General features: G+C 38.6%; 2 protein-coding genes across 3 annotated transcripts; both read right to left on the reverse strand.

Moving 5' to 3' along the window:
• Positions 1-1,157: 1,157 nt before the first annotated feature.
• LOC112177128 (isoflavone reductase homolog) lies at positions 1,158-3,483 on the reverse strand. The gene is made up of 4 exons (XM_024315344.2): positions 3,098-3,483; positions 2,631-2,871; positions 2,033-2,236; positions 1,158-1,583 (listed from the first exon to the last, which is right to left on the reverse strand). The coding sequence occupies exons 1-4, from the start codon at positions 3,443-3,445 to the stop codon at positions 1,420-1,422; spliced, it is 957 nt and encodes a 318-aa protein (XP_024171112.1). The 5' UTR covers positions 3,446-3,483; the 3' UTR covers positions 1,158-1,419.
• Positions 3,484-19,981: 16,498 nt separating this feature from the next.
• On the reverse strand, positions 19,982-24,762 carry LOC112177125. Of its 2 annotated transcripts, XM_024315339.2 has the most exons (7): positions 24,363-24,762; positions 22,669-22,974; positions 22,416-22,449; positions 22,051-22,333; positions 21,763-21,841; positions 21,403-21,589; positions 19,982-20,553 (listed from the first exon to the last, which is right to left on the reverse strand). In XM_024315339.2, the coding sequence occupies exons 1-6, from the start codon at positions 24,666-24,668 to the stop codon at positions 21,407-21,409; spliced, it is 1,191 nt and encodes a 396-aa protein (XP_024171107.1). In that variant the 5' UTR covers positions 24,669-24,762; the 3' UTR covers positions 19,982-20,553; positions 21,403-21,406. The 2 variants fall into 2 exon arrangements, with proteins under 2 accessions (XP_024171107.1, XP_024171106.1); XM_024315338.2 differs by lacking the exon at positions 19,982-20,553 and having other exon boundaries at positions 20,944-21,589.
• Between the last annotated feature and the right edge of the window lie 1,301 nt (positions 24,763-26,063).

Below are 26,063 nucleotides of genomic sequence, written 5' to 3' on the forward strand. Positions count from 1 at the left end.
TGAGATAAAATGGAAGGTTCTGATCGCATTTGGAAGACCTGATCACATGAGAAAGGGTCTATTTTACAGAAATAAGCTTGGCCTTATTATCTAATTATACAATGACATGTGTATTTCGGTTCCAAAGAGTTTTTAAAACCAAGCACCGGAACCGAACCGAATATGCAACTCCAAGAACCGAACCGAGAAAAATGCAAACACATATGCCGTAGAACCGAACCGAACCGAGACTTTCGGTGAGGTTCGGTGCGGTTCCTTCGGTTTTACGGTTCTAAATCCCAGCCCTACTAGTGTACATGAGACGTGGGATAAAAACTCCATCATGATTGATGATGTATTCGCCATTTCATAGCTCATGAGTTTGTTAAGTCCGATGATATCGAACTGCGCTCCGTTGATGAATGAATGCCAACATAGAGAAAATTGGCCTAAATAGAAAGATGCGATCCAGATTAAGTTGGATTCTCTAACTAAGAGGAAGGTTTTTCGAGCCAGTGATGCCAACACCTCCTAACATAAAACTTGTTGATTAATGGGTCTTTGTTAGAAAGCGTGATGAGAAAAAGATATGGTAATCTAGCCTTATGGTGCAAAGTTTCTCACAAAACGCTCTGGAATCGACTACGATGAGACAAATTCTCTTGTAATGGATGTCTTTGCACTCCATTACCTTGTCAGTTTGGTAGTTTCTGAATAACTAAACATATAGCTTACGAATGTGGTCACTACGTATCTCGATGGGGATCTAGATACGGAATATACATGAAGGTTCATGATGAACTTCATTTACCCAAGTCAAGTGACTCTATAGACCACGGAGCGCATTTGTAATGAGGTTGAAACGCTCAATAAAGTGACTACTTGATCCGGAAGAGATATGAATAGAAACTCCCTTTCTTTTTTTGAGGGAGGGATATGGGAGATTAACAGTGCATGCACGCACTTTCAAAAAATGTGTTGTTCAATGTACAGTAAAAATCTTAATACACATAGCAATTAATAATTTGTACCTTAATTTTCAATTTTACCCTCTTTTTAAGGAAAAAAAAGAAAAAGAAAAAAAGGGCATTAGGCATTCAGCACATCCAACCTCGGCATGCTTTCTCCGACCTCTTTCGCCAATTCACATTTAGCCTTGTACTTATTATAAAGGTAAATTTCGAAAACTTAGTAATATTATTTCTTGTTTCTCATATACATATATCGTCAAGAGTGATAGAAAAATGGAAGACTAAGTGATCGTGGTCACCATAAATAGGGGGGCTCTGTGCACACTTGAGAGTTTGCAAAGAGTGCTGCACATGCTTGGCCACACGAGCCCGCGTTTATGTCTTGGTGAGTTGGTGTGTTTACATGATGATTATGTCCATCTGCTAATTGTGATTCTAGATATAGATTGCAGAGACATATATTTCATTCTTATGCATAAATTTTCAAGTATTCATCCATGCGGGTGTATTTCACTTCTGGATAAAGCTTTGAAGCTTCTTCTCCTTCCTCCTCTATTTCGAAGTTTGTCAAAGAGCCTTCATAGAAAATGTGATAGAAATGCCCCACCCCGACCTGGCCTGCATAGTCCATACCTGAAAAACACACACACAAACATATATATATATATATATATATATATATATATATATATATATATATATAACTATATATTACTCAAAGGATTAGAGGAAGTACAATGTATACATGTCTAGGTGCAAGTAGTATATATGCATCTTCACAGGCATGCCTATTTCACCGAGTCTCTCTCTGAAATAGTGTCCAAATTGTTATGCCTCTCGTGCAGGTTCAGAACTTACCCAACAATGAATAATGCATGTCCAAAATAAAATCTAAACTAAAATTATTGCTTGATACAGTAATGGAAAACAAATTGCATAAGTATGAGAGTTTCAAATTATTCATAACACGATCCTTTGATCCTCTTTAAAATATATATATATATATATATATATATATATATATATATATATATTCACTCAAACAACTTTCTAGCTACCTTGCAACACTTTAGTACTCTTACCTTTCATAGAGGCAAGGAGGTCTTCTTTAGAAAGGGAAATTTTCTCTAGTTTCTTTCCAACAAGATTTTCCCAAATGTCCACCAATTGTCTTTGAGTGAGTAGGTTTTCGGGCGGAAGAAGATACAATGTTTTGTTGCAAGTTCGCGGATCATCTATTGTCTTGATTGTATAGCTTCCAATGTCATCTTCGTCCATGAAAGATACTGTGTACATGGACAACAACAAAAACTTCAGACAAATATTTGGTAGCGTACCCTTGTATAAAATCGAATTTTCATTAAAATATCTTGGTTGTTAAATTGGACTTTAATTTTGTTAAAAACACAATCTTAAAAACTCTAAAGGATGGATGGTTTACGGAGTCTTAAAATTAATTTGAAAGAAAATGAAAATATATTTATTTCCTTTTGTGAACAACCTTTAAAGAACCTAAATAATTAAAAAACCAAATGAATTAAATAAATATAATTACCAAAGGGATGGGTAACACTTGAGTATAAGGACAACAAAATTTTTTTTTCTTTATATAAGGACAATAAGATTTTTTCTGTTTACTTGTTTTTTGATAAGTATAATATGCATAACATGAAACGTTACCTTTAGTGTTGCCATCTCCATAAATAAGGACTTTGTCCTTCGGAGGAACAAGTGTTCCCATCTGAGAGAGATTGCCCGCAAAATAACCGGCGAAGCCAGCACCACACACATAAGTGAAGGGGATGTTGGCGTCTTCTATTGCCTTTCTCACCACCATTTTCTCATCAAATGTTACTCTTCCTGGTTCAAGTCCATGTCCCATACGCGCCGGGTCCAAACCAAACTCTGATGGCAAGAAGCGCTACACATAGAGAGGAAAAAAAGTAAATACGGCTCATGATAGACTAAATGTTAGGGTTTAGACCTGCTTGCAAAAATTCGAGAACCTATTCCTTAGAACTTTGACCCAAAGCTATTCTACGCCCTGAGTTAGTTCATAGCCTTGTTGAAGGAAGAAAATCCTGGATTGCCATACATATGTAATTGTTATGTACATTAATGAGAGAAAATAAATCGGAGTCAAATACCTTAACATTTCCAGCTTGTTTAATGGCTTCAACAAGCTTGAGCTGCAACAAAAGGTTGTGACTCCGGAAATGCACCCCCGACATGGTGCAAATGACAACGTCAACTTGTTTCACGGCATCGACAAGGCTTTGGATATCAGAAAACGAACCCTCCACGAGATGAGCCCCTTGCTTCTTAAACGACAAGAGCATTTGTAGTTTCTCAATATCGAGGCCAATCTCCGTTGCCGGCCTTTGAAGGACATAAGTCGGGTAGCCTTGTGCTAGGCTTGCACTAACAATCCTTCTCCCAATATATCCAGTACCACCTACCACAAGAACCTTAAGGTTGCTCTTTGCATTTGCCATGTCTTTGCCTAGCTCTCTGGTTATGTCTTCCGTTATTACAAAGACACGATACCTATATATAGAGAGAGAGACAGTGTAGTTGGCAATCGATGTCCACTATTTTTCCTTTTCAGACACAATTTGTCGCAAGCAAGCTAAGTTTGGGTTTTGCATTTTGCAGTAAAAGTCACTCTTATTAAATGGTTGGTGCCCTAGACGCAGCAGAAAGGAAGAGTTTGAAATGGGTTGGTGCTGCATGGCTACTAGCAAGACACGGATGGCAAACTCTTAACAAATTCAAATATTGATTTTTCTAGCTATTTATACCCCGAAAGTGACGTACATGTTAGGTGAGTTTTTAGTTGCATGTATATAGACTTTACTTGGATTAATTTGTTATAAATTCTTGACTTGAACAAACCAGCTTGCATTTTATAGGGCAAGATAGACAGGATGGGTCAGTGTTTTTTTTTTGACATCTATGATGGAGAATAATATAGTCACTGTTTTCATTAGCTGTACTGCTAACCTTTTCTCCCTGATCAAAATTATTTGTTGGTACAAAAAGAAAAGAAAAAAATCTCAATTTCTCACAACAGGGAAAACCTTACCTATCCCTCTATCAATTATAAGATGAGCAAAAGAAGACATTGGAGATAAATAAAAGGGTTAAATACTATTTAGTCTCTGAACTTTTAGTGAAAAAAATATTTCAGTCCATCGCCTTTTAATTTGACGTGTTTACTCCTTCATCTCTCAATTTCTCACCCAATAGGTCCAATCCATTAACTTGGTCCAATCCAATCAATTTCTCACCCAATAGGTCCAATCCATTAACTTTCAAAATTATCTGTTAAGTGGCTGACGTGGCTAATCCTTTGATGTTAACTCAGTTTGGTGGACCCATTTCGAATGAAAATATCTATTATAGCCCTAACTTGGTCTCTCTTTTTTTTCAATTATTTTATTGTTCTTTTTTTTTTTTTTTTTTTTGGCCTTTTTCCAAGAGCACCAAAATGGAAGCCCTGAAGAAATCCTCTTCCATCAACTCCGATCACTCCGCCTACACCGCCGACTCCCCCTTCCGCTACCTCTCCCCCATGTTATCCGACACCGGCGACCCCTTCGAAACCCCGCCCTACACCTCCCAGGAGCTATCCCCTGACAACGCCAAGGCCATCATGGCCATCAACAAGTTCAGAATTAAGATTATTTCGGCCTCCATCTCTGGGACGTCGAAGCTCTCTAATAGTACTCTCTTCCTCCTCTCCCTCTTCTTCCATCGCTTGTCACCATGCTACTGTACCGTAATCTCTCACACAAACCGTTCTTTCTCCTCTATTCAATCACCACAGTCCTCTTCTCCACCTTTACCTCCGCCGTCGATTTCCTCCACTTCTACACCTCCGTCATCGGTTTCCTCCATACTGAGGAACCCAAATTTTCTAGTTGCACATTCATAAACATTCTTGAATGAGTTTGAGGAAATCACTTTTAAGCTGTTGTACTCCACCACAAACCTCCCCACAGAAAACCCACATAGCAAAAACCAAACAACACTAAAAATCCAATATTTTCCTTCATCTTAGAACTTGCACTGAGTCTCAGAGATCCCCAGATCAAACACAGTAAGCAAAACTCTTATTGCAATAATTAAAAGCAGAAAAGATCAAAGTTTTCACGAATCAGAGATGTTTATCACAAGAGAGACTCATTTTTCTTGAAACCCAGATCAAGAACACTCGCGAAGATCTGCGATGATGATTGCAATAATTAAAAGCAGAAAAGATCAAAGTTTTCATGAATCAAAGATGTTTATCGCAAGAGAGACTCATTTTTCTTGAAACCCAGATCGAGAAGACTCGCGAAGATTTGCGATGATGAGGAGATGGGTTTTGGGCGGCGGAGAAGTGGTGTCGGTGATGGCACTCGAGATTGCGGCGTGGATTCAAAGCGGCGTTAGAGGAGTCGGTGAAGGGTGGTATAGATGCTCTGATTTTCTGAGGAAGTCAGTGAAGAGTACAAGAGGCTAGAAGGAGAGGTTGTTCTCTCGTAGCACTTCTATGTCAGAACTTGGTTCTGAAGTCTGGACCAGAGATAATAGTAAGTGTGGGTTGAGATTGGGAAATAGAAAGATGGAGAGAGAGCCGGAAGAAGAAGAGGTAAACAGCACAAAAAAAAAGGTATGTGAGGGTAAAATAGACATTTTAGTGCGAAAGAGATGCCACGTCAACCACTTAACGGATAATTTAACGGAGTAACAGATTGGACCTATTGAGTGAGAAATTGAGAGATGAAGGAGTAAACATGTCAAATTAAAAGGTGAAGGACTGAAGTGCACCTTTTTTCAGTAAAAGTTTAGGAACTAAACAGTATTTAACCCTAAATAAAACTATGTTTGGAGGCAACAAAGAAGATTTGAAACTGTACTTACATAGCCATTTGCAAGCATAATTAGCTATAATGAGCCACGCTCATGCTACCGTCAGCGGTACCAATTCCCGCCAAGGGAGTGACCTCTGGGAACACAGCCAGGTACCCGGCTTACCCCCAGATCGTCGCCCACGCGCCGCGCCAAGACAACATCAGAGGCTCCAAAGCTAGGGACTGAAGCACATCAGTCCCACATCCAAAACATGAAGAAGATTAGCTCCTTCTTCACCTATAAAAGGTTCTATCTTCTCTCCTTATAAATTACGCATTCAATACTTACCTACTATTACTTTGTCAACATAAATACATTGACTAACTTAGGCATCGGAGAAGAGAAGACCGCCCGACGCGGTCTCCCTCTGACGCCCTTTGTATTTTACTTGACAGGTAGCGGAAGCTCTGATAACATCACAAGTATCGGTCCGCCCATCGGATTAGCGTTAACAAAGGTTTAGCTACCGCCGAACTTTAAACATTAACAGAAACAATATTTATCATACACTTGATTTGAGACACTTTTACAAAAGCTTGATTTGAGACACTTTTACAAAAGAGGAGGTGGTGTTTTCTTATAAGATGTATGGCTATAAACATGCTGATTTTTGGTGGAGAATTAGAGAAAAATAGATCAACATTAGGCTATGTTTTTCAATGCAATTCCACAAGTGTTTCTTGGTGTTTTTTCTAGCAAGAAAAAAGACTCAAGTTTCGTTATCTAGAGAAGCAGAGTACAGGGCTGCTACACTTGCTGCCCAAGAATGTGTTTTGCTTCAGAGACTTATTAAGGATGTTTATCATCACTTGTGATAGATGAAGGAAAATTATATGAAACAATTCGACATCCATGTCATAGCAACACAAGCTGAGATGGAAACTTAGTCAATCAAAAAGATATAATATCCATATTGAACCCAACAATTAATATATCAAATATCAATCATCTCTTTAACAACGTTGTACGAATTTATTTATTTTTTTAATGTTATTATACATTAATAACCAGTAGGAGGTCATTAGAATTAAAATTAAGAAGAAAGACTCATGTTATTAAGTCAAATGTTTATGGGATGTAACTCCCAATTAATTGCAATATATAGATTAAGGAAAATTCTATGCACTAAAAGAAATCTAAAATACACTCGAATGTTAAATTTGGTATGGCTAGAAAACAAGTCGATCATAACACAAGGTGAGATGGAAACTTAGTAAATCAAAAGCAGATAATACGTACCCAAGAATGTACATTCTATATCCCTTAATTTGGTTTTGACTTGAGAAGGAGGCAAGGAGGCTACTTGTTCACTGATTCCTCTGCTTAACTAGAATACAATCTATCGCGTAAAGGAAAATAACCTGAAAGAAACCAAGAGAATGTGAGCAAAAGTGAAGAATTTTAGCTCTTGAGTTCTGTTGGAAAAAAAAAATTGAGAGAAAAAGAAAAATGAAGGTGAAAATAACACAATCAAATTAAGGGACAAAGGATACCGGTGAAACTTTTTTTTTTTTTTTATCTTTCGGGGATGTGTGTCTAATACGTACAAAGTGAAAATACAAGGATAGAATGTGATTTTCTAGAAAATGGGGATTGCAGTGCACTGATCAATGCTTACTGGGCAGCAGAAACCAAAATTAATAAACAAAACACCAGATTTTGGTTACGCAGTGAAAACCTCAAATATGAGATTAAAAACACTGCGGGGCTCTTACTCTTGAAAGCCCAAAATAAGAATGATCTTATTATGAAGGATATGTTCTTTTACAGACTTGAATAGCACTAGCTCGGCTACAATGATTAGACAAAATCTACCACAAAGTTTGTCTTCCTTCTTAAACTCCTTCACTTGAACGATCACCAAATCTTGCTCTTCTTTCTTCATAGTCTCTCTACTGATCTTAAGAGAGTTTTATGCATATGAAACCATGATCAACAACACTTATACATGGACCAAGTGTTTTGACTCTTTGTGAAGACTCAATCTCAAGCAAACATGCAAGACTCTACAAGTATTCTTACGTCTCTAGGTTCTGCATATATGCCGTCTGTTTTTCCACCTTCTAAGGTTAGCTGCCATGTACACCAAAACAACCAAAAAACAGCTATTTACCCTAATCCGCCTTCTACAAGGAAAAACAAATCTTTTTGTGCTAATAAAAAATATACATAATTAAGGACACCAAACCCTAAAATATATGGGAAATCAATAATCCAATATGGCACACAGAAAAATATCTTTAAATAACCAAAAGATATTAAACTCATTAACCCTAAAGATACTTTCCCGTTTTGTATGGAATGCCAACACACCAAGTTGATCAAAACTTGTACCTACACAAAGGAAAACCAGAATGTTGCTCTAACAAAGAAGATTGCTATAATATAATAACGGGTGAATTTTTTTTTTTTTCTGTTTTTGGTGTCTGTTTATCTTGTTTGACTTTTCTAATTTGAGACAAAGGAAACCAGAAAAGAAAGGTTGGTCCAATAACGGGTGTGAATTTTTTTTTTTTTTTTTTTTTTTGGTCTGTACGTGTGTCTTGTTCGGCTTTTCTAATTTGAGACAAAGGAAACCAGAAAAGGTTGCTCCAGCGAAGAAGGTTGTTGCAATAACCAAACTCCCAATGTAAAACCTAGAGAAACTAATTGGCTAGAAATTAAACAAGAAACAACAGTTGTCCAAAGATCGACCGCAAGCGACTCAACTCAGAAGACAAATGAAGGAAATGAGTGATATCTATACGCTCAATTTTTCGAGCAGTTTATGTATATGTCAAAAGTGGAGGAGCTGTTTTTATATAAAGGTTTTTGAGGTAGATCATGCAAAGAGTAAATAATTAAAGATGACTATCATATATGAATTCTTACAACATATGAGAAAATGAATGCGAGTCGTTGTGAGAACATATAGTAGTATAGAAGAGAAAGATGCCAGTTCTGTATAATTCAAAAAAGTGAGGGCCGGTTGACACATGTATTGCCAATACTTTCCGGCCGGCATGGTTGTATTAGTTCTATATTTATGGGAAGCAAACTGTATTATTACTTGAAGTCGTTGCCTGCATGTTATCTTGTTATAACACACATTATAGATTATAACACAAATGCATGTTTATTAAGTATATATAAAAGTAGTTAAGTGAGTGTACACAAAATTATGGACTAAATTTAGTTTGCCCCCTCCAACTTTTGAGGCAAACATCAGTTTGGTCCCTGATTTTTTTTTTTTAATCATGATCGTCTTTACACTTCTAATTTTCATCACCAACGTCCAAATTTTAAAATTGACTCTAAATATAATGTCACAAGCTGAGTTGGCTTCGACATAAGAGCCTACCTTTCAGCTTTTCAACCCTCTCTTTTACATAATTCCCAAACTAACCCTTGGCGGTCTTTTTCTTCAAAGATCAATCTGTTGCTAGTCCTCCGCCTCACGTCCTCGGAGGTTTCAATCTCAGTAAACCCAGCAAGTTTTTATGTTCTTAACCCAATTCAGAGAACAAACAAAAATAGCTAGAAGTTACTCTTCTCTTGAACCCAGATCAAACACCACACAACCATGGAAGACACAAATATACTTGACACCCACATCACACACCACACAACCATAGCAAACCCATATTTACTCTGGACACCCGCCGCCCTCTTTCTTTCTCTTCACAGCATCCTTCTCCAGTGTGTCCTTTTTTGATGCGACTGGCAGCTTGCAGCTTTCCCTTCTCTATCCACACCACCATTTCTCATCTTCTTTACATCTGCAATCCAAACCATCTTGCATCTAGATTTAGTTCATGGAGAGAGAAGCAATTGTATGAGAGACAGAAAATAGATACGAAGAAAAGTATATGGGCCTTTGAAGAAAATTATAGAGTAAGAAATTAAATTGTGGAAGTAATTGAATTTACAGAGGGTAGTTGTGATTCAATGGGTTGAGTTGAAGAAGAAGGTAAAGAGCGAGGTGGGTATAGGGCTGTCAATGGGTCGTGTCGGGTTGGGTTTGTGTTGGGTCAAGGTATTTGTCGTGTCGCAAGAGACAAACTCAAACCCAAACCATTTACTAATCGTGTCAAAAATTTAAACTCAAACCCAACCTATTTATTAAATGGATTACCCATTTCCAACCCACTTAACCCATTTAATGAATAGGTCGTGTCGTGTTAGACAAAATGACTCATTTAAGGGTTAACTATGCGACCTATTTAACTAAGAAAATGCATAAATTGATTAAATTCACTAAAAACTCCACAAGACAAAGAATATAAATAATTATATATAATTCATAAATAATTAAATACAATCATTATAAAGCAAAATATTTCAAATTGTCTAATTTTGTGATCAAATACTCCCAACGTCCAAAATTTCAAGAAAAAGTATAGTATAATAGGGTTATACGGGTTAACTTCGTGTTGGCAGGTTGACCCATGGCCGACCCATTTATTAAATGGGTCATGGCGAGTTGGCCGCTTTTTAATTGTGCGGGTTTAACCCGCTTTATTTCATGCGAGTTTCAAATCGTGTTATCAGGTCATGTAGGAATTGACAGCCTTAGGTGGGTAGAGGAAGAAGAAGGTAAGCAGAAAGAAGGCAAACTAAGACCACCCGAACCACCACAAACGACGACGTCCTGCTCTTCCACAGTAAAAAAATGGGCACTTGATCTCCAGTACTCCGAGAGCTTCTTCCTCTTTGACATTACTCCAGGAGGTAGATAAGTTATCAGAAAACGACTTAACTGCTTCGATATTCTCTTGCCAGGGGCAGACCCTCTTGCGGTCAGCTTTTCTTCTTTTGAGTTGTTGCCAATTTTTGGAGCTGTTTTAAAGACTGATTGCATAAGCAGCAGAATAACTTCGAGAGCACTGAAATTGGGTGCAGATGATGTGTTTGTGGATGGTAGCAAGCATACTCAGATGAAGATGATTGAGAATTAGATCATGAACATGTTTATGGGTTTTGGGCATTATACTTCATGATTAAGGGGGGGTTTAATGACAGATGCAGAGGTTTTGGAAATTGGATTTGCTTTTCCAGAATTGAGACTGGGTCCAATCTGAAGGAGGTCAGCAAGGTACCACTGAAAGAGTGAAAGAGAGAGAGAGACTGTGCCAAGGGTTATTTTGGGGATTATGTAAAAGAGAGGGTTGAAAAACTAAAAGGTGGGCCCTCATGTCGGGGCCAACTCAGTTTGTGACGTCATGTTTAGAGTCAATTTTGAAATTTGGTTGAAAATTAAAAGTGTAAGGACGATCATGATTAAAAAAAAAAAAAAAATTAGGGACCAAACTAATGTTTGCCCCAAAGTTGGAGGGGCAAACTGAATTTAGTCCTAAAAAATTATTGTATACATGTACACACATATAGATTATATATGTAATTCACTATGGTTTTATCGCTTTAGATAGATTTATTATTATTTTACTTATATTTGATTTTTTTTTTTTTTGAGTCAAGCCCCGGGGGCGAAATAATATATTCATCAGAAGCTAGAATAGGCCGTTACATACCCTTCCGCTGCTCTTTAAGGACATAGGTAGACAAGAAGATAGTGGTAGTACCCATAGTGGCATATAGAATTAGACATACTCACTATATAATCAAATATGTAGAAGTAGCGGTGATCCTCCATTAGTATTACGCCGGAGGAGCTAAATATCTAAGTTCCTAATGCAAGAAGAATTATTGTAATTAGACAAAAAAGCTAAAAACATAGGGTTGGGCCAAGGGCTTAAATGGACTAGGGCAGAACCCTAGCCCAACATTTTGCGGCCTAATAGGGTAGTCACCAAGGAAATCGCCCCAGGTCCATCATCCTGGTTCGGGCCATTCAACCGTCTCCTCCCATCACCCCCATCATACGTCACCGTCCGGTCGACCCACGTCGCCTGATCCAAACCGCCATGACCTGCATCACCACGGAAAAAACTCATCCCCGATCCAGGCCTCGCAACCCAACACCGCCATCGATCGAGATCCATGACACTGTTGATCCAAGAAACCCATCAACAGGGATCGATTATCGGCCCGTACTGTACGACCACCGCCTTCGCCACCATCCCAGTCGAACCATCTGACAAAACCCGAAAAAAAATCCCTCCAACAGAGTCCCATGGGCAGTAGATTTCCCATCTGACAGCAAACCCCATGACGGTAGCGAGGCTGGAGGTCAGCCCCGACATCCGATGTTACGTTCCGTACCTCAATTTACCAGTTTACTAGTCATTTGGACGGTAAACGACAATTTCTTTTACTTTTACTTTCGTTTCGGTACTTTAGGGGCCCTAAAATTTGACTTTTTGTTTCGTTCCTAATTTAAGAAAATTTTCTTCACGAAAGATGTAGAGGACGTCAAAATCGAGTCTGTGGACACGTAAAGGTTACTATTGATGATAAGTTTTCTATAAAAGGAGGAGTTACTGTAGTAAGTTTCTATTTTCAAAAACTTACCCCCGACATTTCTCTCTCTCTCTCTCTCTCTCTCTCTCTCTCTCTCTCTCTCTCTCTCCCTCTCTCTCTCCCCCCTCTCCCTCTCCTACCCATATCGATATTCCTGCCATTCTCCGCCGTCCGGCCACCTGTACGGTTAGAACCGCCTCCACCTCTTCTTGAAGTTTGCGGCGGTAGTTTGTGGCGATTTGGCCAGAGGAGAGAGAATATAAGCAAAACAGTGTACTGTAGCAGATTTGGGGTAGTCGGCAATTTCTCCTAATTCCGGCCACCTCCGGCAACGAAACCAGTCCTGTTTTGAAACTCTTGAGGTGTACTTCAACTCTTACAAGTCTCTTGATCCAATTTGAAGTGTGGAGGAAGAATCGAAGATTTGAAATTTCAGGGTTTGAATTTCAGCCTCTTTCCTTTCCGGCCAAATTTGGACTAATCAAGGTAATTCTAGACTTTGTTGTAGTTGGAAAAGTTGTTGGGCTTGTTGAGAGGAAGATTTTGGCATAGGTGTTGATACTCGGTTTCGGGGTTGGCTAGCGGCGCGTAGGGCCTATGTGCAACTACTGTTGGTGGCGCTTGGGGGAGCGTGGGGGCCTATTATGGCCTCCTAAATTGGCTGGTTGCATTCCTTGTAACTTGTGGAGCATGTTGGTGTGTGTTTTGTAAAGATTGGAGAAGGTTTAGTATCAATTGTGATTTTTCCGAAGTGTGGAGTTTTGGTCATCGATTTATGAGAATCCGACCGTCAGATTTCTCTTGATTCTACCCTAGAACCTTTAAATTTATGAACTGGTGTTAGTGGTGGAGTTTGGGTTGAATCGGAGAAGAAATGGAGATGTTGGTTTACTAAGGGTTTTCGGGTTTCGTTTTAGAATTGTATATAATTTTCGGATCGTTGTTTACGAATTGTAATTTTGTACAGGATGAGGTATTGGCCCATCGCTTGATGAGGATGCATACACTTGGCCACGTTAGTTGTATATTGTGAGTGGACTTTTGTCTTAAGTAATGATGCATGCGTTTATTTCTCAAATTAATGCTTTACTTAATTATCATAATATTTGTTGAGCATATTAAATTGATTTTTGATTTATAACGATTTTCAACAATTTAGTTCCCGAGGTGATTTCAGGAATTGTTTATATGTGTATTCGTTGTTATTGAGATTTCTGAAAGCTTTTTGAAAATGGGATTTTCGATGGATTTATATTTCTCGATTATTCATCGACTTTCGGTTTTGGCATTGGGAATGCGTTAAGCAATGATTTCGGTTTTGAGTTATTGTTTATGATTTACAATTTATAATTTATTCTTGCTTATTTGTTATCAATTAGAGAATATTTTGGTGTGTGGGACACGTCATTGAATTTATTTGATTTTTCTCTTGAGATTTTCCGAGTACGATTAGGAATCGTACTCATGACTTCATTTGCGAGATTGTGGGGAACCTTTATGGATTTTATGGTTTTCAGATGTTTTCTTCACCATACTTGGGTTCATAGAAATTATTCGTGTAGCCCAACTCAGGCCACGACGGCGCGGCGCGGCTTGCCGGAGGGAGGCCAGGGGTCGTGCAGAGGGGTCTGCGGTCGAGTGGAGTCGTCGGCGATGGGTTTTCCGGTGCTACACAGAACCTGCAGTTGCAGGTGAGGTGGCTACCCAGAAACCGGCAACCCAGACCTCCTCCCACCTCGAACGGTGCCCAGAAGCCGTCTGGGATGCTTCCGGCCCGATTCGCTCCGCCGTCGATGCCTGAGCTGGGCTGCAGCGCCGGCGTCCGCACTTTAGCGAAGTGCGGACGTCCGCTTCAGAACCCGCCTGTATATATATATATATATATATATATATATATATATTTGTGCCTAACCAGCGGGGTTGGTTGTTTTTTCGAGATTTCGAGTTTAAAGAATTGTGTTTTCTAAAGGTTACATACATCGAGGTTTTGTAAATAATTCAAATTGTGGGAAAGTATTAAAGCTTGTTTCATTTAAATTATCTTCTTCTTTTTTTGGTCCACTCACGCTAACATTTTTATATGCTTTTTCCCCTGGGCCCTTCGGTTTCAAATTCCCAGTTTGCAGAGAAGCTAGTTCGACATAATAGGATTCGGGGCATAGCATCTGCTGATGTTGTTTTCTATATTTTAGGTTATTTATTGAACCTACTTGTATCTTGAATTATTTTCCACTTTTAGTTTGCTCTAATAACCTGTGGGGAAATTGTTATAGAATTTGTAGATTTAGAACATGTTGTATTTCGGATTTCTATTGCTTATTGTGGAGTTGTTGTGATTTGAAGAGCAAATGGCTCAGGAGAATAAGGTTGGATTGTTAGAAGTGTAAATGTACGTGTTCTTATAGGTTTTGGGTTGCCTACTTTTAGGGGAGGTTTTACTAAATTTTCGATAAAATCTTCTTTACAAGTGGGGCCCCACAAGCCACCTCAGATTTTATGTTGAAATTTCAGAGCAGGTCCTATCATCCGGACGCCGCCGGATGAGAACAAATTTGCCACCAGAGTAGGCCTTAGGGTTTCCCTAGGTGAGAGAGAAACTCGTTTCTTTCTTCAGTGCTTTACTCATATTTATTTTGATACTAAATCACGATGATATAAGATGATATTATAGAAACTACTTTATATGGCAATTGATGTGATATATATATATATTCATTTAATAAAAGTTTTTGATAATTAAGGTGGTTTCCATACCACATTAACTGCCGCATAGAACATTACTCAAGTGAGATGCTCTCGATCAAACATTAAATAAAACTGATTAACACCAATCAATTTTCAAGCTATATAATACCTGCTGCAAAGCACAGAAGTTCAGAAGCCACAAACAAAGACCCAAAGGATGCAACAGGTAGGCTAATTAAATTTAGGGTTTTATTATTATCTTTTCTCTAATATTGTGGATCGAAACCCTGTTACATTTTCATGCCAAACCCTTTTTTTTAGGGGAAATGCTCATTTACCCACTTTTAGCTTAAAATTTGCCCACTTACTCCACTAACAGTTTTTTAACCCCATTACCCAAAACATTCTAAGGGATTATTTCCCCTTTACCCAATTAATTCTTTTTTTATTCTTTTTATTTATTTTTATTTATTTTTGGGACTTTTTTGCCCTCTCCTTCTTTCTCACTTAGAGAGAAATGTCATCCTCCACCTTGTTGTTCTCCGGTGACCAGTGGCCAGCCACGGACTCCGGCGACCGGTGACCGGACTCGGGCGACCGGAATCCGGCAACCGATGACCGGAATCCGACTACCGGACTATTGACCTGATTCCGGCGTCTGAATTTATTGCCCCCTAATAATACCCAGTAACCATATTATTGCCCCCTAGTAATCATATTATTGCCCCCCAATAATCATATTATTGCCCTCCAGTGAATTGTATAAACTCCCAAAACTAAAATGAATACCCTACAGGCACAATTGATCAATTTATATGCATATTATTGCCCCCCAGTAATCATATTATTGCCCCCATAATCATATTATTACCCTCCAATAATCATATTATTACCCTCTAATAATCATATTATTGCCCTCAAGTGAATTTCGTAAACTCTCAAAACCAAAATGAATACACTACAGACACAATTGATCAATGGAATTTATATGTTCAATTGTAAACGTTCACTTTTTTTTTTCTTTTTTTTTCCTTCCCCATTCTCGGAGCTCTTCCCATCGAAATCAGAAACAGAAAAAACCATCGAAATCAGGAAAAAAAAAACCATCGAAATCAGAAAAAAAAAAAAAAAAAAAAAAAACCATAAGAATTTTTCCCCGGCCACCCACACTTCCCCTGTGGACACCCATGCTGCTCCAACAAGATTCCGACCGCCTTCGTCTTCTCCAGGCCCTCTTCTCCAGTCGCTCACCTGCAGCCCATCTCTGACCGGTCCCAGCCCCGACGCAGCCTCATCCATGCCTGCAGGTGCCCCACGCCGGCGCTCTCCACCGTCACAGCCACCATCTCTCGACGTCTCCAGATCGGAGGAAACCGGCGATTCACCGAGATCCGACATCCTCATCTACTCCACTGAGATCCAACATCCTCATCTGCACCACCGGCGATTCACCACCACCTACAGCAACTGGCTCCGGCTCAGCCTGGACAGCACCTCCACATCACCGGTGCCGCAAAAACTGCTTTTCAGGACGGGCAGGGAGTCGGCGGAGTAGGAGGTGACGATGGGCATGGCATGGAGGGCCGCGACCTGAGGCTGGAGGAATCTAACGTAGCTTTTTCGGTGCCGTCAGAGCCAAGAGAGAGAGAGAGAGAGAGAGAGAGAGTCCGGGAGGAGAGTGATTCTGAGAGGAGAGAGATGATGAGTTTTAATTTGTTTAATGGGGCAAAATTGTCAATGAATTTTAGATTGGGTAAATGGGGTTAAAAAACTCTTAGTGGAGTAAGTGGGTAATTTTTAAGCTAAAAATGGGTAAGTTGGTCACAGCCCCTTTTTTTATGATTGAAAAACCAAATGAAAACTAAAAAAAAAAACCACGGGAAACACCCCCTCCTAGCTGATCCAAATGGAACACTGGGGACACGGAAAGGGGCAAACAGAAAAACCAAACAGATGGATTATGAAGCAGTATGCGCTTCCGAAGCTAAACAGTCTACAACAAAATTAGCCTCACGATAGACATGTCGAAAGATTACTGACTGGAATTGAAGTGTAAGCGCCTTGATATCCTGTAATAATGTTTTAATGCGCCAAGGAGTCTGGCAATGGCCTCGAACACAATCAATTAATAACTTGGAATCACCTTCCACAATAATGTTGAAATGATGATGAAGGGCTGTATGTAGTCCATCTTTAAGAGTCATGGCTTCCACAACAAGCACTGACTCATTTTCAATCTTTCTATCCGCTGCAAAAACAGGGTTACCGTCCTCATTGCGAATAACAAAGCCAATAGTAGCCAAACCATTCCTGACAGAACCATCAAAATTCAAATCAGGTCAATTTATGTTGGGAGGTTGCCACTTGATAAAAAAAATATTTTGAAATTTTTGGGCGGGAATCTGGGATTGGCCTTCAACTAACTAGAGCTCATTACATAAGCTTGAAACACGCAAGAACCAGGAGAGACATTGATGTTCTTAAAAATTAATTTATTCTTGCCATGCCAAATGGCCCAAGCAGTGTAGAGACTGGAAGCCAAATAATCCAAATAATCTAAAGAACAAGAAGAATTGTTTCCAATATGGTCAAGACAATCTAAAAAAGATCAATTCCAAGACAGAGGATTTAAAGTAGGAACCAAAGACCACACTTGAACAGCAAAAGAACACCGCATAAATAAATGGTCAATGGATTCAATAGCAATAGCACAGAAAGGACAAAGTGGAGCAATGTTATGGTTATAGATAGAGAGTTTATCTCGCGTTTTAAGTGCATTACCAATTAAATTCCATGCAAAAATTTTAACCTTAGGAGCAATGTTGAGCTTCCACATTTATGCTATTTAGTTTGGTTGCGCTTTTTGCGAGTAATAAGTCCATACACTTATCGTGTGGGTCTAGTCGGGCTGCGTGCCTGTGTGTGCACTCCTAGTGCCTTGTCTGCTCTAGGTAGGTGGCGATTTTCTTGCTTTGTCAAATGGTCGCTACCTCCTAGTGGCAGGGTGAAACTTGGTGTCACTGGATGTATTTTCTAGTGGCAACATGATGGGAAAGCTGTGAGAATGGATATTATGCTATGTTGTATTCGAGTTGCAGATCGAGTTATCTTTCCGTTGTGTCACCGCTGGGAAGCAAATAGAAATGTCTGGAGCGTGTTCTTTGCTAGTTGGTGCGTATTTGAATACAATTCTTTAGTAGAGACTCATGATATTATTTCAGGATGTACTCTAGGTGCCTATTGTAATCAGGGGTTTAGGCTCAATGTCCCCCCCTTGTATTCGACGGTTTCATTAATCAAGGCTTGAGGGCAGCGCACAAGCCCTTTATTCAAAAAAAAAAAAAAAGATCTTGAATGGTTAGGAATATTTTGGGTCTGAATCCAAGAAGCAGATTTGATAGAAAATTCCCCAGAAGATGAAGGCCCCCAAACAAACTTATCCAGAGTAGAATGTATTGGAATAGGGATTGCTGTAATTTGTTGGAAAATATCAGGAGGCAGAACAGTGTGAAGAGCATATGGATATCCCAAGTATGATCAGTGATAAAGTGTGCCACTGTAAGATTCCAGTTTAATTGAGAACGTTGATCTTCTAGCAGCATTAGGAAAACCGGAACAAGAAAAACCCAATTAAAAGACCAAAATAATATAGTATGACCATCCCTAACAATCCATATAATACCCTGTGACAGTAAATCTCGAGCATCAAGAATGCCCATCCAGGGCAGGGAATTGGATGCTTTTTTCTGTATAGTAAACAAATGATGGTGTTTCAAGTATTTTCTAGCAATCTATTTTGATTGCCATGGAGCCAGTTCTACCTCACTTCTTATTGAACGTCGAAAACAATTCATGTGCAATAAGAATGTTATCTTGTATAGATTTACCGGAAGCAAAGGCTCCTTGATTAGGAGAGATACATTTAACTAGTAAGGGACGAAGCCTGTTTATCATAATCTTCGTTATGACCTTATAAGCAACATTACAAAGACTGATTGGTCTATACTTAATAAATACTTCTTCTTCTTTTTTTTGAGAAAAGAATACTTAATAAATACTTGGATTAACTCCAACTGCTTATTAGTTGATGAATTTATATAAGTAGGTACGAATGGAGTGTTATATTCTTTAATTTAAACTATTGTTCTCCTTAATTTACATTTTTGCCAATAATGGGAGGTCTCCTTGTATTATTCGCAAGTTGCTGGTTGTTACCTAATCCATCGTGACATCTTTTGACAAGTAGCTTCTTTTATATTCATTTTATGTATAAGTTATAGAAATATTATAGACAGTCGATAAATTGTCGTTTTAGTCACAACTTACAAACAATTAATGTTATGTGACGGCTAATTTGAACCAACCTCTTCTTTGACTATTCGAGTGGGATTTATGTGACGTGGTACTTGAAAATAATTCACCTTATATTACTCAATATATATAAAAGTCATTCTTGTTAATTAATAATCTCCAAATCCCACTCAAAACTAATGATATGTATCCTTATAATGATAAGTAGCATTCCCTCTCAAGCAACAAAAAGATGAGATATATTTTGCTGGCTTTTATAAGCAAGTTGTTATGAGGAATGTTGATGGTTGGCTATGAGTCTCAATTAAATTAGTGCTGCCACATGCAAAATAATAGCAAGTTTTCATGCAAAAATTGACAATTTTCTTTTCATTAGCAAAGTACGCTATTATCTGAAAGAGAGATTCTTAGGTAGGGCAAGCGTGCCATGTGACGGTGCGCCTAAAGTGCAAGACGGTATTTTGGGTATTTCCTTATAACTAAACATGGATAGTTTTGAAATACAATTAAAAAATAAAGAGACCTGATTGGCTGAGTGTACCACGTGGCTGATATGTTTGTCATATCTATTTGAATGCGCTTAATAAAGTTTTTGCCAAATCATTTCGTGTATGAACATGAAAAATATAATTTCAATTTCAATTTTCGAAGAAATTAATGCAATAATCATCAAAAGTTCAAAAAGTAAATTAATTAGGAGTCTAATTACCAAATGAACTTAATAGAATAGACTGAGAATAATAATAATTTGATTTGTCCTTTTTATCCAACAGCTTGCCAAACGATGGACCATGTATACAGTATACATGTAGGTATGTATTTACGAGACTTTGAGTGTAGAGGTGTTCTTGCTTTTGCTTTCAATTTTCACCAAGTTTGATCCGAATGCTAGCTGTTTAATTAGCTTGGAGGTAGGTGAGAGTGAAACCAGAGTTTTGTACTTCCTTTGCCTCGAAATCTAAGCTGCTCTCTCTCTCTCTCTCTCTCTCTCTCTCTCTCTCTCTCAAGCATTCACCAGCTAAAAACGGATTTTTCACCACACTTAGACCACAAGAAAATGGGAGGCAGTATGTTTGAAATGGCTGGATTTGTTAGGAAACCAACTCTTGCATAGGTCCAACAACGTATGCAATAGAGTTTCATAGAAATCGTAGAAAATGTATGGGGTATGTTTAGCAAGTGATCGATATTGTGAGAATAGGAACCTTGCACCACCTTGGAGCTCAGCATCCCCACCGCCACTGTCGGCAACCCCAAATAGAAAGGTAGGCATAACCCACCCTCCCTTCCATGTTCCCCATCCCATGATCTACAAAAGTAAGATAAAAATGTTTATAGCAGAATTACCAGATGCACTCATTTAGTTTTCAGTCTTTTCACTCACACATATCATCTTGAAAAACAGAATACTTATCAGATTCGTGAAATTGCATCTTTACGAGTATTTTCACTCACAAAATTGAATCGGTTCTAAATGCATGCTTACACTCTTGTCAAGGTATCTGTTTCGAGACGGGTATATTGTTCATGAAATACATGGTATCTTGTTCATGCATATTGTACCTACCAAACTTGGCTCTAGTTCATATTGTACCCTACTCGGTTCTAAATGCATGTTTAGACTTCAATCATATACTTGTGGACGTTAAATAAATTTAGCTGTGGCTAGAACTAGCAATATGTTACTTGAATAAATTAGTTACAGAAAATCACTCACATTTCACAATTGATCATAATTTTGCAAATGGATACAGAATTAGTTGCAGAAAATACAACCAACTACAATCCGCAGAGAGATGGATTGGAACATTGGATACACACAACTAGTTACAACAGACACAAGATTGTTTTCTACTCGGGTCCAAGGCAGTATATCTTCCTAGCCTGATAACTCTGTTTCACAGTTGACTCTCCAGCGAGATTTGGATATAAACATATACCTACACCCTTAGATTTTAATACACAGACAAAATATCTAACGCTATCCAGGCTCAGTCTACAATCAGAAGTCTCATTTAGTTGTTACAGACTTGCAGTTGGCTTTTCGTGGAGTCCACACAGACAATATCATTTATCATTTTCATACCCTTCATCAGAGATGATATCTTTGTATGATCCTACGCTAACATGTAGAAGAAACTAAGCTTTAAGCGTTCACCTCTCTAGAGCATCAAATGCGAGATCTTTCCCTCTACTATAAGTAACCTCCTGTGAAGTCGACTTTGATGCTTTACAAATGCCAAAAACAAATCCTTCAGCAACTTAGCTGTCTCATACTCTTTAGTTCCAGAAATGACAACCTTCAATGCAATTTTCGTTGTAGGGCTTCTATTATGTAATATTGTCTGCACAATCGATAAAAATAGTACCTTCAGTAAGGTATTGCCTTATGCTAGCTATTTCATATCCTATCAAGTTTGGCATGCTCAAAAACAGAGCATGCAATAGTAGCACTTTACCCTTACAGCGACAAAAAAATAAACTCAAAAATAAATAAAAATGAACGAAGGAAATAAACCTGAGACATGAGCATGAAGCTTTGTATCGATGCCCTTGGTGTCTCATGTAATGTGGATTTCTCAGTCATTACCCACGGCCTGCAAAGATTACAAATAGATGAAGACTAACAAATCAATGAATAAAGCTAAAGGTTCAGAATCCCAAAAGTCTCATTCATGTTCCAGCTGGATAGCTGTTTAAGCTACAAGAGGCTGTAAGATCTTTTGCTTAACACCATTCAAGTTCAAAACCATTTTCAGATTGTCCAGTTTGCAAAATTATAATTACACAGACGAGATTTACATACCTTCCTTTTGAGGAAATGATAATGTGATCTGGATTCTCTAAAAAGTCAGATATCTTTTCCAGATTTCTTTTGCTGTCAACTATGATGGTTCCTCTTGTATATGCCTCTGATGACTTACTTGGCCAAACAGATGCTTGACATGAGATTGTAGCTTGCTGGTGTATGAATTCCATAATTGTGAATGGTGATATCCCCTTCTCAAGGTTCTCAACCAGTAACATATAAGGAACACCTCCTATGTCCATGTCATGTTCATCCTTTTCCAAAGGATTGTCAATCATTTCTGCATTCATAATTTTAAAGGTCTAGCTAAGAAATTAAAGCATTTGTGAAAAGGTTCAAGAACATATGTACAAGATACAGACCTTTACTTACAGATCGCCTGGAAAGGCTTGTATCCTACAAAAGAAGATCAGCAAAAAAAATATTGACTAAAGACACACATAACAGCAGAATTATTCAAATGATGATATAAAACAGAGAGAAAGACTAAACAGAAATATACTTGGATAATAAGAAATTCCCCGTATGAATGCAATTTCCAAGACTAAAATTAAGATACTAAATCTTGATAAGAATTTTTGATACTCCACATCTTTATGTAGAGAATAGACTTGCCTTGTTTAGTCGTTTAGAAAAGCTCAGCTCTTCCCTGCAGTTGGGTGTACATGGTTCTCTATGATGAGAAGCTTCATGAGGAATTTTGAAAATACTGGAAAGAATGGTTTCTATTTTTTCCGTTGCTGTGTCAAGAAAAGTGGTCAGCAGCGGATCTAATTTGTCCACAGGAGGTTGCACTCTGCAAATGTTTTCAACAGTTTGAGCAGTTAATGATCGAGCCTTTGGACCATGTTTCCAAAATAGAATGAAGTTGCATGAGCATTCTTCTTTTCCTTTTACGAGCTGATGTTCCTTATGTACCACCTAATGATTAGAAGTCACAATCAATGGACAATGGTAATTTAGAGAGGGGGGGGGGGATTATTTCTTTTAGATATAATAAATGAGATATTTGCATTGCAGACGGAATAAAAATATCACTAAATTGTAAGTTAGTTTATAACTTTTAAAACATAAACATTTAATTAGAACTTTGCGACACGTACTTCATCTTATGCTTCTATTTTGTAATTATAACTTACTTATAACCGAAAGCAACTATCCATTGTAATTGTCACTTTCAACCTACATCTATGTAACTCAATGACATTTACACCAACTGTAATTATACCATAAGTGATATACTTTGTGAAATTGGACACAAATGAACAAGCCAATAATCAATTATAGAAACCACACCAATGACTTAAGGACAACGCTAATTTCGATTATTGAGTGACCAACTGATAACTCCACCATAGACTAATTTATAATTTTACAGAATAATAGCAACCCCACAATTACTTCATCAAAAAATATTGTATAGTCTAGTACCTTCATGTTTAATGTGGTCCGGATTAATATTATTTGTCACATGTAAAGTAAACGATGTTGATTGGTCATTTAATATAATCTTTTTCTTTTACTATAGTTCCCACGTAAACAACTCAAATTTATAAGGTCAAGACCACCATATGATACTGTCATGTAGTAGTCCGAAACCACAGAAGAATTACTCATACATTGTTATGAATCCACTAATCCCCAAAATGAAATGATCGATCTACAACCTTCCATCAACCAACGGGCCAACAAATCCACCATCGACCGAACTAACCCGCTATCCCCACCTCACTACAATTCTAGTACCACATATATCTTAACTGACCAATAGTCTACCACTGCTATATGCCAGCCAAAAATCTTCACCAACGATCAACTCATGACCTCCCACTTCTAAATTGACGACATGTACGCCACCATCTCTACCATTTTCAAATTAATTCCTTCTTCCTTTTTCTCTTTACAAAACATTTTCCAACAAACCATAACGTAACATACATCCATAACGAGTGGGTTTTCTTTTTCTTCTCCTTCTTTTTCTCCTTTTTTTTAATTTTTTTTTTTATCAAATCAACAACTCATATACAACAACTACCCTATTGTGAGCCGAACTAACGACCTCCTGCTTACAAAGGGGATTTTTTTTTCTTCTTCTTCTTCTTTTTAGCATTTCAAGTTTTTTTTTTTTTTTTTTTTTTGGTTACAAGGGGCCTAAAAGGCAAAAACAAAGAGCAAAGGGTTTAATTTCCTACCTATATGTCTGCCATATAGAGGTAAAATTTTATTCGTTTATTAAGAAAAACAAGGTAAAATTCATTTATTTTCCCCACACAACAAACTCGAGAGAGAAAGAATGAAGGAGAACCTACCCGATCAACAACGTCGTCGTAGAAGCGGCAGTCGTCGGGGCCAATTGAAATGGCGGCACACACGACCGTCCCCTTCACCACCTTTCTGCACTCCCAGTCTTGAACCTGAATCGACATACGCCTGAACCTCGACCTAAACTCCTCCACGTCTCCAAACGACGTCAACTCCTCGGCGTCATAAACCTCGTCGTGATGGTCGGAGAAGCCGACGAACTTGACTCTCAGTCGATCCCCGCCGTCACCGTCCGTCTCTATTCGGACGTGGTACCACGCGTCGTCCACGCACGACCTGAACTCCAAATCCATCGCCGCCGCAGGAAATGAAGACCACCGCCGGACGGTACTCGCTCAGTACTAGTCTCTAGTTTTCTCTGGTCCTTTTCTTGTGTTTTTCTAATGGTGACCCGCGTCGGTTCCGCAATTCTGTTACTTTTATATGATGTGAAGGGTAGTTTGGTCTGATCAAGGCAAATGTCTTTTTTTTTTTTTTTTTTTGGGAAAATGATCATTTACCCGATTTTAGGCTAAAAATTGCCCACTTGCTCCACCAACTGTTTTTTAACCCCATTTACCCAAAACACTCTAAGGGATTATTTCCCCTTTACCCAATTAATTCTTTTTTCTTTTTTTTGAGACTTTTTTGCCCTCTCCTTCTTTCTCACTTAGAGAGAGAACTCACCTTCCACCTTGCTGTGCTACGGTGACTAGTGGCCGGCGCAGTCTCCGGCGACCAGACTCCGGCAACCGGTGACCGGACTCCGGCGAACGGTGACCGGACTCCGGCGAACAGTGACCGGATTCCGACGACCGGTGACCGGATTCCAGAATCCGGCTATTATTGCCCCCTAGTAATCATATTACTGCCCCCCAGTAATCATATTATTGCCTCCCAAAAATCATATTATTGACGTCCAGTGAATTGTATGAACTCCCAAAACCAAAATGAATACACTACAGGAACAATTGATCAATTTATAATCATATTACTGCCCCCCAGTAATCATATTATTGCCCCCCAATACAAAGTCTAATGTTTCTACTGCCTCCCAATAGACCACCAAAAATGCACCTTTTTGTAGGATTCACAGATAATTTGACTTTAATACACAGAAAACAACATGTAACTTATCAAAACACCACACTATAGTGATCCATGTCCCTCGTATCAAAGTCTACTGGGGGCCAATAATGTGTCTACTGCCCCCCAGTAATCATATTATTACCTCACAATACTCTTACTTTTATACGTTTTCTTTCCTTCTGGGCATTCTGCCCTAATTTTACCCAAAAAAAAAAAAAATTACGGTGAAGCAAACCGAGCTTCAGATCCATGAGCAAACCGAGCAAGCAAAATTGGGGCAAGCAAACCGAGCTTTAATCTTTCCTTCTCAGATCCATGAGCAAAAAAAAAAGGATTACGGTGAAGCAAACCGAGCTTCAGATCCATGAGCAAACCGAGCAAGCAAAATTGGGCAAGCAAACCAAGCTTCAATCTTTCCTTCTCAGATCCATGAGATTCAGATCGCCGCACTCTTCATCTCCACCAAGCAAACCGAGTTCCAGACCTCACAATCTCATCTCCACAAACTCATCGCCCTCGAGAACCCGTCTTCCACGGCAACGATAACGTCGTCCACTAGCTCACCGCCACCGATTGCCACTTTGCCTACCTCGACATCCCCGCCGCCGACCGAGTCAAGA

The sequence above is a fragment of the Rosa chinensis genome, chromosome 7 (genome assembly GCF_002994745.2).
Source record: "Rosa chinensis cultivar Old Blush chromosome 7, RchiOBHm-V2, whole genome shotgun sequence".
In the NCBI taxonomy this organism is placed as follows: Eukaryota; Viridiplantae; Streptophyta; class Magnoliopsida; order Rosales; family Rosaceae; genus Rosa; species Rosa chinensis.